Source organism: Cucumis melo, chromosome 1 (genome assembly GCF_025177605.1).
Source record: "Cucumis melo cultivar AY chromosome 1, USDA_Cmelo_AY_1.0, whole genome shotgun sequence".
NCBI classification, from domain to species: Eukaryota; Viridiplantae; Streptophyta; class Magnoliopsida; order Cucurbitales; family Cucurbitaceae; genus Cucumis; species Cucumis melo.
The window spans coordinates 20,440,821-20,453,109 of NC_066857.1; the positions used below are offsets into that span (position 1 = coordinate 20,440,821).

General features: G+C 38.3%; 1 protein-coding gene across 4 annotated transcripts; it reads right to left on the reverse strand.

Moving 5' to 3' along the window:
- Positions 1-373: 373 nt before the first annotated feature.
- LOC103489637 (style cell-cycle inhibitor 1-A) lies at positions 374-11,071 on the reverse strand. Of its 4 annotated transcripts, none has more exons than XM_008448883.3 (4): positions 10,831-11,038; positions 10,502-10,621; positions 10,035-10,134; positions 374-747 (listed from the first exon to the last, which is right to left on the reverse strand). In XM_008448883.3, the coding sequence occupies exons 1-4, from the start codon at positions 10,895-10,897 to the stop codon at positions 576-578; spliced, it is 459 nt and encodes a 152-aa protein (XP_008447105.1). In that variant the 5' UTR covers positions 10,898-11,038; the 3' UTR covers positions 374-575. The 4 variants fall into 4 exon arrangements, with proteins under 4 accessions (XP_008447105.1, XP_050936111.1, XP_008447104.1 ...); XM_051080154.1 differs by lacking the exon at positions 374-747 and adding an exon at positions 8,150-8,561 and having other exon boundaries at positions 10,035-10,090; positions 10,831-11,071; XM_008448882.3 differs by lacking the exon at positions 374-747 and adding an exon at positions 8,150-8,670 and having other exon boundaries at positions 10,035-10,090; positions 10,831-11,071.
- Positions 11,072-12,289: the final 1,218 nt, after the last annotated feature.

The following is a 12,289-nucleotide window of genomic DNA, read 5'->3' on the forward strand; positions in this document are numbered from 1 at the left end:
TTCACAGTATGCTATTTATTTTTATAAATTTAGATAGTTTAATACTATATGAGTGATATAATTATTTCAAAATCTAAAATATTAGTTTATTAATGGAGAGAAATTTTGTGTAATCAGATTAGCTACTCATGTAGTTAGTCAGTATAGGTTCATGTTTGACCTTCAGCGTGGTCAGATACATTAATACTGAAACTCCAATTTTTTTATACATTAGTATGCACATATATTTATTTATTTTTTAATGTAATGTAGGATGTTTCAGATTATTTGGCTCTATATCACTTGACCAGGAGCAGTTGTGGGTCATTTGATACATATTTAAATATTATATAATTACTTAAATTACTCAATTAAATATTTGTGATGTTGCAGATGATCCACAACAAGTCCTTGATATATGTAATAATAATGAGAGGTACATGGAGGAGATACATTATATGTAGAATGTACCTATTGTACCTCAACCAGTTCATAAGAAACGTGTTCAAATGGAAGAAACTGTGAACTCGATGAAACTTGCAATAATGTGGAAGAAGTGTCTCATATGACATAAACACAGAGCCAAACTGGTTATATTAATCTGATGATGATGCCAACAACTGGAGCAGGATATTGTGATGTTGACGTCGGTACAGAATATTATGATTAAGGGGTCGATCCATTGTCTTCATACATGGATGTCGATCCATCAACTTCTTACATGCATAGACACATACGTGACTATGGAGAGCATTACGGATATTTGTACTATGAAGCACCAACAGATGTATCAGATCAACAAGAATACCAACAAAAATAAGAGAATCAAGAGGAGCCATAACAACATAGAGTTCAAAGTCAACGGTGACAACCAACTTAAAATCGACAATGTCCAAGTTGTGGAACGCATTTATTTTATTTTATAATTTTGTTATTAAAGATATTTTAATTTACATTTAATTTTTTCAATTACGTGACACTGTAGACTACCCATTGTATCTCTAATTAATAAATATTTTAATTGATTTGGTTATATTTTTAAATATTGAAATTTTTTAATTATATCTTTTAAAAATACATTAGGACGGACGCTAATTTGTGGAGTTGGGAGTTTAATAGAGCCATGTTTATTTTCTTTCTACCGACGCACACAGCAAAGAAAAGAAAAATAGTCGATGAAAAGAAAAATATAATTAAAAATAACTCAAATTTTTTTCCTCTAAACATTAATTTTTAGTTTAGTTTTCCTAAATAGAAATAAGTTTGGTTAAAAAAAGTATAAATCAAACAAAGAAAAAGAAAAAAGAAAGAGGAGAACTAAGAAAAATGTTGGAACCGGGGGATGAGACTGAGAAAGACTTCAAAAAACATTAAAAGAAATATATCGGATAAAGAATTAAAAAATCTAAACTACTCTCCTAAACGTGGCAGTTAAAGAAAATCAATTTTTTTTTTTTTGAAAAAGAGACACAATCTAATAAAACAAAAACTCCAATTCTAATTATTTTCAAAATAGCCCTTTTTACCTAATGTTTTTTTTCAAAACTACAATAGTTTTCCAATTAATCCTTAGTTGGGTTTATACTATAACTTTACTAATTGATACCCCAATGCTTATTCTTAAAAATACTGATATGATTTACAATAAATATATCCATACTTTCTCTCATCAAGAAATTTTCTCCACAGAGTTGAGGTTTCTTGAAAGTATGAAAGAATGAACCTATTGCATTTAATTAATATAAGGGGGGAGTAGTGGTGAACCAAAACTCCAAAGAGAAGCAACCAAAAAGAGTTATATGAAATTCGAAACTACTTTGTAAGCATCTTGAGTAAATTATCCTTTTTCCTCTTTTTTGTCAATCTTCTCGCAAAGAAAACATCAATTTGGAGAGAGAATGATGAGAGGCTTTCCTTGTTTGTATCCAATCCTTCAATGGAGAACCCTTCTTGGAATATTTCTCTTCCTTCATAATCTTGATTCTTGAAGGGAATCTTACGAGAGAGAAGCAGTTGCAGCAAGTTTGTGAAGTGAAACTAACAAGAAGTAAAAGGCAGCTAAGGATTCAAGTGTCTGAATGAAAGTCTCCTATCTAGCGTTTTCCAGGACTATAGCAAGAGAATGTTTGGCCAAAAGTTGCAGTACCAACAGAGTCTAACTAAATTTTTTACTTCCGGCCGCAACCCATATTATTCTATAGGCATGCTATTTAAAACAATGAAGAATATGTTGTAGAAAGGTAACAACTAAGGGGATCAAAAATCGAAGTCATTTCAACTACTTTGATTGTAATATAAAGCAACTACAAATCCACGATCTCTATTTATAATTATAACTAAAGTCAGTCCTTCAGCTAGGGTTTGACAAAGATGTGTCAATCTACTATACTACATCACAGGCCTTCATCACAATCTTTCCTTTTCATCCTATTCACTCCTCATATTTGGAAAAGGTTTCAAGGAAACTGTTAGGATACCAACTGGTACCTTACTTTTCTATTAATTTCAGCAAATAAGTACACTCCCAAAATACCCAAACAACTTCGATATAATATCAGATAACACCACGATAAGTCTTAATCACAAAACAACAACAATATTCCAAGATAGCCGAAAATACAAACCACACTAACAATCTGGAAATACTAAAACAACAGCCAAACACTAAGCAACGTAAAACAAAGAACAAAGGAACCTGGACTCTACTCTCTCCCTCGCAAAGGAGCCTGCAGCCTCTCTATTCTCTACCCCAAAATATACGTACCCCTTCTGCTCTTCCCAGCCCCTTTTTAATTACCCACTACTAACTAACTGTGGGCCCCTCCTGCTGGTCCCCGATCTCCTTGCTTTCCTCCATTCTACCACGTATATTCTCCTGGTTAGCTTCATGGCTACGCTCCCCACTTCCACGTGTCTCCTTCATTGGCTTCATGTATTTTCTTATTTCTCCTGTTATACGTAAATAGGATTGGAGGCCTAGCATCACTCTCCTCTTCTAAATCCACCTTGTCCTTAAGGTGGAATTCTGGGAACTGGTACTTCATGTCGGACCAGTTTTCCCACGTGGCTTCGTGTGGCGGCAATCCCTTCCAACTAATCAATGCTTCCCACTCTTGCGATAACTGTATACTTCTTCAGGTTGTGTGATCCACTCGTGATTCTCATTCACATAAGGGTCCAATGGCTGAACCGATTCTCCATTCCCCATGGCCTTCTTCAGTTGCGATACATGAAAAACAGGGTGGATAGCTGCTGAACTGGGAAGCTCTAGCCTATACGCCACTTCTCCGATCCTTTCTACTATCTAATATAGCCTGAAATATTTCGGTGACAACTTCTCATTCCTTCTCTTCCTGAGAGTCACCTGCCGGTATAGACGTATTTTTAGAAATACAAAGTCCCCTTCTTGAAATTCTACCTCCCTTCTCTTCAAGTCCACTTATTTCTTCATTCTTTCTTGAGCCAATTTCAAATGTTCTTTCAGCGCCCCCAGTACCACATCCCTCTCTTTCAGCTGTTGATCAAGTGTGGAGTTTGGTGTCTTCATGTCTCCGTAGTATATCAATGGCGGGGAAGTCTACCATATACTGCTTGGAAGGGGGTAATTCCTATGGAGCTATGATAGGTGGTATTGTACCAGTATTCTGCACAGTGTATCCATTGGCTCCACTCATTCGGCTTCTCCCCACAGAAGCATCTCAAGTAGGTTTTTGCACTCTTCTTCACTACCTCGGTCTGCCTATCCAATTGAGGATGGTAAGATGAGCTTCGATTCAGCTTGGTTCCGGCTAAACGGAACATTTCTTTCCAGAAATGGCTAAGGAAAACCTTGTCCCTATCAGAAACTATCGATCTGGGGCATCCGAGGAGCTTTACCACTTCCTTAACAAACGTTTCGGCCACGACTTTGGCTGTATAGGGGTGTTTTAGTAGTAGAAAGTGTGCATACTTACTTAGCCGGTCAACTACCACTAGTATCACATCCCATCCTTTGGACTTGGGTAGTCCTTCGATGAAATCCATGGAGATATCACTCCATATCGCGTCAGGGATCTCCAAAGGCATCAGCAACCCCGCTGGAGACAATGTCAAGACTTATTTCTCTTGCAGATTACACACTCGTCGCAATATTTTTTTATGGCCTTCTTCATCTCCTTCCAGTACAACTCACTAGTCATTCTCTTGTAGGTTCTTAGGAAACCCGAATGTCCCCCGAAAACTGAATCATGATAAGTGTGCATAATGGTCGGAAGCAAGGGAAAGGCACTTGAGATCACCAACCTCCCCTTGAATTTCAACACCCCTTGGCGGAGTGTGTAATGTGGTATTTCCAACCCTTGCTCTCCCACCAGCCCATCAGCCTTGTGATCTCCTGTAGTCTCGGATCATTTCTCACCTCTTCCTTGATGGCTTCCAAATCTATTAACGCAGGTGCTGTGAGTTGGTTCAAGTGCACGACTGGGCGGATTCTAGACAAGGCATCAGCAGCTTTATTTTCTAACTCGCGCTGGTAAACTACATCAAAGGAATATCCCAGGAGCTTGGCGATTCATTTATGATATTGGGGTTGTATCACCTACTGTTCCAACAGAAATTTCAATGACCTCTGATCCGTTTTTACTGTAAACTTCCTACCCAACAGATACAAACGCCATCTCTGAACTGCGAAAACCACTGCAATTAACTCTCTTTCATATACCGGCCGCGCCCTATCCCACATACACAACGTCTTGCTAAAGTAGGCTATTGGCCTTCTGCATTGAGTTAACACTGCCCCAACTCAAAATCTTAAAGCATCCGACTCAATCTCAAATGGTAGGTTGAAGTCAGGCATGGCTAGCACGGGGAAGGTCATCATGGCCATTTTCAGCTTTTCAAACGTAGCTTCTGCCTCCCCACTTCATCGGTATGCTCCTGTCTTTAGTAACTGAGTTAAAGGAGCTGCTATGGTGCCATAGTCTATCATAAATCGTTGGTAGTAACTGATCAAACCTAGGAAGCCTCAAATTTCTTGCACGTTGGTCGGGATCGGCCATTCTCTAACCGCCCTGATCTTTTCTAGGTCCACCTCAATGCCTTTCTCAGATACCTTATCCGTGGTTTAGCAAAGCTGCATTTCTCCATGTTCACGTACAATTCATTCTCCCTCAACAGTCCTAAGACCACTTCTAAGTGCTGCATATGCTCATCAATCCCCTGACTGTATACTAGGATATCATCGAAAAAAACAAGGACAAACCTTCTCAGATACGGTTTGAACACCTGGTTCATCAAAGCCTGGAATGTCGAGGGCGTTAGTCAATCCGAACGGCATCACTAGGAACTTATAGTGCCCTTCGTGAGTTCGGAAAGCTGTCTTTTCAATATCATCGGGGCACATCCGTATCTGATGGTATCCGACTTTGAGGTCGATCTTGGAGAACATGTTAACTCCCTTTAGCTTATCAAACAATTGCTCTATGACTGGGATCGAAAATTTGTCAGAGATCGTCACGTTATTCAGTGCTCGGTAATCTACACAAAACCTCAAACTCCCATCTTTCTTCCTTACCAGCAACACTGGACTGGAGTATGGGCTTTTGCTGGGTCGTATAATTCATGAGGTGAGCATTTCGTCTACCAACCTCTCCATCTCTTCCTTCTGGTGATGTGCATACCTGTAAGGCCTGACGTTTATCGGGTCAGTTCCACTCTTCAAGTAGATATGGTGGTCTATGCTGCGCTGAGGAGGAAGTTTCTCCAGCCATTCAAACATGCTGGCAAACTTTTCTAACAAGGTGGCCATGGAATCCTCTTTTGCCACCCCCTGCTTTTCTTCCTGTGCAGACTTCCTCATCGGCCCGCCTTCCATGGCACGACATTCCGCGAGGAATCCTTGGTCCTTTGCCTCCCATGACTTCACCAAATTCTTCAAACTCAACTGTGTTTTGGTAAGGCTCGGGTCTCACCTGATCGTGATCTTCTTGCCCTGGTGGTAGAAAGTCAGCAGCAACTTTTTCCAGTCAACTTTTGTCACCCCAAGAGAGTGGAGCCATTGCATTCCCAGAATTATGTCAATTCCCCCCAACTCCAATGGTAGAAAGCTGTCGTTTACCTTCCATTCCTCCATCCAAACCTCCACATCGCGGCACACCCTCTTGCCTTTGACCGTCGTTCCTGAGCCTAAGATCACTCCATAATTAGGCGTTTCCTGTAATGTCAGTCCCAATTTAGTCACTAACTTCTTAGCAATGAAGTTATGGGTTGCCCCACAATCGATTAATATCACTACTTCTTCCTCCCCAACTCTCCCTTTAACTTTCACGGTTCCCGGGTTGGACAGTCTCATTACCTAATTGATAGATAGTTCGATGTTTAGGTTTTCCATGTATTGGACTTCAGCTTGCTTAATTTCTGTTTCGGCATCGAAAAACTCTTCCTCCACAATTTCTAATTCCTCTCCTCCTTCTTTGATCAGCAGCATTCGAAGCTCCTTATTCTCCTTGGATTTGCATCTATGGCCGACAAAGTATTTCTCCCCACAGCAAAAAAACAACCCCTTTTCTCTTCGGGCTTGGAATTCGGCATCCGTAGTCTTTTAATGGGTCTCTCACGATGGTTATCTCCCGTCACCACCTCTCTCAGTGTGATCGTCCTCATTGGCCAATTTCCCTCGGTTGTTACTTCTTTCGCGGCTGCTGTGATCACACTGTTGGGCTGTTGATTCTTGTAGGGGGCCTTGATGCCATACGCACTGACTAGCCCACACTCCTTTTGGACCAACTCTCTGTTCTCAATCTTTAAGGCCAACTTCATCATTTGGGCCAACCCAATAGGCTCCAGCGTTTCTACTTCAGATTCCAACCACGGATTAAGTCCATTCATGAACGTTTCTTCTAACACCACCGTGGGTAAGAACGCCACCGGCGCTAACAGCTTGTCGAAACGATTCCGGTACTCTTCTATGGTCATCTCTTGTTTGATGGTTAAAAACCGGCCTACCAACGTTCCCTCTCGTATAGCCCGGAATCGCACCAACATCTTCTGTTTCAAGTCATCCCATCCGGTAAATGCTTCACGTTCTTCTTGTGACTGGTACCAGTCCAGTGCTGGTCCATCGAAACTTATCACTGCCACCATGAGCTTCTCCGAGTCCGACAGGTTATGTATTTTGAAGTAACGGTTCACTCTGAACAGCCATGAATCGGGGTCCGTTCCATCAAAAATTGGCATCTCAACTTTTTTAAACTTGCTACGGTCCAACGTTCGTTCTTCCTCTGTTTTAGCTTCCTCCTTTGGTTCCCCATTGTCGCGAGGAGGATCGATCCCACCATCGTGACTTGGCTGGTAGATCCTTCCTCTGTCTTCTTTCCTATTGAATCATCTCTGTTAATCCCTTCAATGTACTTCAGGATCACTTGCTGTTGTTGATACTGTTTGTCAATCTGTGAGTTCATCACAGTGATGCTCTTTGATAACAGCGCTATATTTTCTTTGATAACTGGCAACCTCCCTGTTCCACCACCTTTAATCATTCTTCGACCATCTTTGCCATCGTCGTATGTTTGCCCAGGGTTCGGCTCTGATACCAAGATGTTAGGATACCAACTGGTACCTTACTTTTCAGCAAATAAGTACACTCCCAAAATACCCAAACAAGTTCGATATAATATCAGATAACACCACGATAAGTTTTAATCACAAAACAACAACAATATTCCAAGATAGCTGAAAATACAAACCACACTAACAATCTGGAAATACTAAAACAACAGCCAAACACTAGGAAACGTAAAACAAATAACAAAGAAACCTGGACTCTGCTCTCTCCCTCGCAAAGGAGCCTGCAGCCTCTCTCTTCTCTACCCCGAAATATCTGTACCCCCTTCTGCTCTTCCCTGCCCCTTCTTAATTACCAGACTAACTAACTGTGGGCCCCTCCTGCTGGTCCCCGATCTCCTTGCTTTCCTCCATTCTACCACGTATATTCTCTTGGTTGGCTTCATGGCTACGCTCCCCACTTCCACGTGTTTCTCCTTCATTGGCTTCATGTATTTTCTTATTTCTCCTGTTATACGTAAATAGTATTGGGGGCCTACAGAAACACCTTTGAAAAGCCTACTACCAAAAACCCTTAAACACCACCTCAAAGGAATGACATAAAATAGTTCCACAGCCATAAATCCTTCAATGATAAAAAGAATACAAGTTTCTAAATACTTTAGTCTATAAACAAAGATTGATTTCTACGTTTTCCACTACAGCGAAATAAGAAGAGTTTTAACATTCCATATCAGAAGCAAGGGTAAGACTATAATTCTATGGAGAAGATGGAATTCTCATATGCATCCGGTGTTGGCAAGAGGATACAATCTGCTGTTTAGAAACTACTAGTATAGCAGGAAAACCAAAATGCAATAATTCAGACAATCTTGTTCATTCATTTCTTTGTTCCTTCAAACCATGCTTGCTAAGTTATCACCCTTTGATTTTCCAGTTATGGGATGTCCGAGGCCCACTTGAAATACCCTCGTAATATCGAGATTCAAGCTTTCTGTCATTCCACAGTTCAACAAAATCTGAGAAAAGTTCGCGAGCAGATTCTGAAGAAAGATCAGAAAAATACACATTCTTCACATCTTTCAACCAGGTAGCAAACTCATTATTCTTTGAGAAATAATCTTCCTTGGACAGTTCTTGAATTTTGGTTCTCTAGATCAACAAAAGTAATATTAAGCCCAGAGAACCAGAGGGTCACAGCCCAATAACAAGAAATAGGAGATAGTATATACTTTGCAATTCCAAAAATAAATAAAATAAATAAAATAAATAAACTAGGGCATTACATTTAATTTCTGAAAAAGCAATAGAAAGATACTACGATGAACAAATCTTGCAAGGAGTTCTGTAGAAGTAGCAAACAAAATAAGGCTTAAGTGGGAAACAATGACGTGAAGTTGAATTTCAACAATGATTGCTAGTCCTTGACATTTCATCCCCAAAAACTCATGCCAGCGGCAGTAATTAACTGGCTGAATTATGTAGTATGCATGGTTCACAACAATCGGATGAGGCAGGAAAGAAATTTATAGAAGCAGGAAGTTCGGTAGAAGCTACAAATTACCAACAAATATTGGATAAAACCAAGAAGTTTCTCCTATCTGTCCAATTTAGACACCATTTCTCACTTTGGAAAGGAATTGGTTGATTTAATTCTTCAGGGTAACCTTGCCTGCTAAATAATTCACTTTTCTAGAACCATGTATCATGATTGTGCTTATGTTTCTGTACAAGACTAAGGAATGGAGTACATGGTTAACATACTTCAGAAGTAGTGATGGGGCAATCTTATTGCAACTATATTAACAGTAACTTCTATATTCAAGTAGCCTAATACAGTGGAATAGCACCAAACAGTTTGATATTAAAAATGGTTCTTTCACGTCAAAAAGCAAATGAAAAATAATAAAGAATAGGAACCCTAAGTTATGACAAGCTGGATTTTAGATTGCAAATTTGCAAGCACCTTCCCCTTGTGCAACTTACATTAGTAATTTCTAGCCCTCTACATACCTGAACCAAAACCTTAGACACCAGGTAAGTTTCCATAATCTATAACAACTCTCCTCAATTATATTCTTGTGCAACCTCACTCACATCCAGTGATCCCATAAATTGAGTTCAGCTGCACAGATCCATGAATTAGAAATAGTAAAGAGTGAAAAAGAATCCACTATTTTCCAGACATTTTCACTACCTACATTATGTTTTGAGTTAACCATATCTCGAGGCCACTTAAGATGATCTCAAAATAGGTTAATCTAATACTAAATTTACTGGATCGAATACCTCAAGATATAATATTAATAATTAAGACAGAGTGAAAGTAGGGGGGCAAACAACACAAGCATGATAAATCAGAACTTATTATATAGAGCATTGTAATCCATTTCCTACTTCTGTACTCCCAAAACCCATTAAAGAATAATAAACAGAGGAGAAATGCAGGGATAATCAAGTAGGAAAAGTAAAACACATAAGCTATGTGCATGCTTTATCATTACAGAAGAACTCACTGAAAGGTGATCACCCTTGTGATGCTTGCCTTTGTGAAGATCCTTCGACTTCTTCTCTGAGAGAAAAATGCAGGGCATGACAAAACTTTACTTTGAAAACCTATTTATAAAGTACTTCTTCACAATCCGGTTCAAAAGTAAAACAAGTAAAAGTTTACATCTGCATCTGCATCTGCAATGAGCCCGCTGTAGAAAACTTATAGAATAATCATCTTTCTTGAAACCACAAGTTCCTTTCAAACATGAATTTGGAGAAAGGGATAGAAAATATAGCAGAGATAATAAATTTGAAGAATATATGAAAATAAAAGGATTTTGATTTGTACATAACCTAGCCATACTATCCACATTTCAACACCAGTTTAATACCAAAAAGAACCAATCGACCAGCTATGAGATAAAATATAATGATATCAAACAGGAACCGTAACATGCATATTTCTCCAAATTGGCAATTCGAGTTTTACCTGAATGGCTTTTAGAGTGCTTGTGAGATTTCTTCTCCTTGCGCTTCTCTCTCTTATCACTCCTTCTGCTTTCCCTTTCCTCATCTTCTGCAGCTCTTGGTCTCTTGCTTCTCTTCTCGTCTGAATTTTTACAAACAATATCATAAACACAGCACACAGTGCAATCCACCATAGATTAATGAAGAATACACTCCAAGAAAAGAAAAAATGTAAATTTCTCTAGAAGCACTGCTTCTATTTGGTAGAAATTCTTGAAAATAGTTGAGTAAAAACAGATTAAAAGAGAGGAGGGGAGGTGCATAGACGAGAGAGGAACAGATATGAGTAACCTTCAGAAGATGAAGCCGATTTTCTATGCTTCCTTTTCTCCTTGGATTTTCTTTCGCTTCCGCCCATAGCAAAATTGAACGAAGGTCGTGAAATTAGGTGATTCAAGTTTCGATGACCGATTCAGGCAGTCGGTGACCGCCGTAACATTCCGGTTAACAGACGGGAAGGGTTTTTTAAGAAAATGTTTTTTTTTTATTATTATTATATTACTGAGAAACGGTTTTATCATTCTAACCCAACAATTAAAACCAATTTCTTTCTATTGATTATGTAAAACTTATTAAAATTAAAGATAATATTGAAAATCTGGATAATAATAATAATATTTCTCAAAATTATAAATATAATAATAATAAATAGAGTTATTTTTTAGGGGTTTTTTCAAAGATATAACAAACGAATCAAATATTCACACTATATAAAATAATTCTAAAAATGGAAGAAATTCATAGGCTTACAATGAAAAATACAAAAAATGTCTCGATCAACATGCGGTTAATTTGCCATATGCGCACGCGAGTAATCTTATTCTAAATGATCGTGTTGACCATACTAAACAATTGTATTAACTATGGTAAGCGATCGTTTAGATCATGTCAACATGATTGTTTAGAACATTTTAAATGATTGAAAAAATACTTCAAATTTAAACAATCGTGTTAACCATGGTAAACGATCGTGTTAACAAAGGTAAATGTTTGTGTTGAAAATAGTACACGATCGTTTAGATCATGTCAAAATGATATTTAGACGATCTTAATATTCTTAAATATGAGGAAGATGAAGTAGCTTAAGAATCTTGTCGAAACAATGAAAATGAAATAAGAGATTTAAATATAAGAATGGATCGTTTAAAAATAGAACTTTTTTTTGAAAGATGAGAATGTTGTGCAAGAAATTTAGGCCAATTAATTTCACAAGAGACATTGTCATAATTATAATTCGATTGGGTTTGAGTAAGTAAGTTTTCTCGTACCCAACCAAATTCAGGCTCTAAATATAAAAATTGGGCCAAAGAAATAATGTGTCCGAGCCTACCAAGCAAATGGGCCCCAGGCCCAAGCCTGCCAAGAAAAAAGGCCTAAAGCCAAGCTCCAAAAAATGGGCCCAAGCCTAAGCCTAACAAGCAAATGGGCCCAAGCCCACATAAAACCCACTTTGCCATTCATTTTAAGGATCTTTGGTTGAAAAAAGAATTGAAACTTTGAAGAATTGAAGACTGATTTTCCTAGAATTCCAAAAGATTGAAGCTCAAATTGATTTGCAACTACAACTTCCTAAAGATCGAAGACCAATAAGTTTTAAGTTTAATTTATATGCGAGAGAAATAATCAAATGAGTAAATAATAGAGATTGCAACACTACATAATTCAATATACAAAGTTCAATTCCACGAGTTACATTTCTCTAGAAATCTCGTGTAAACAGTTTGACATGACTGATGGGACTGTCTCTATC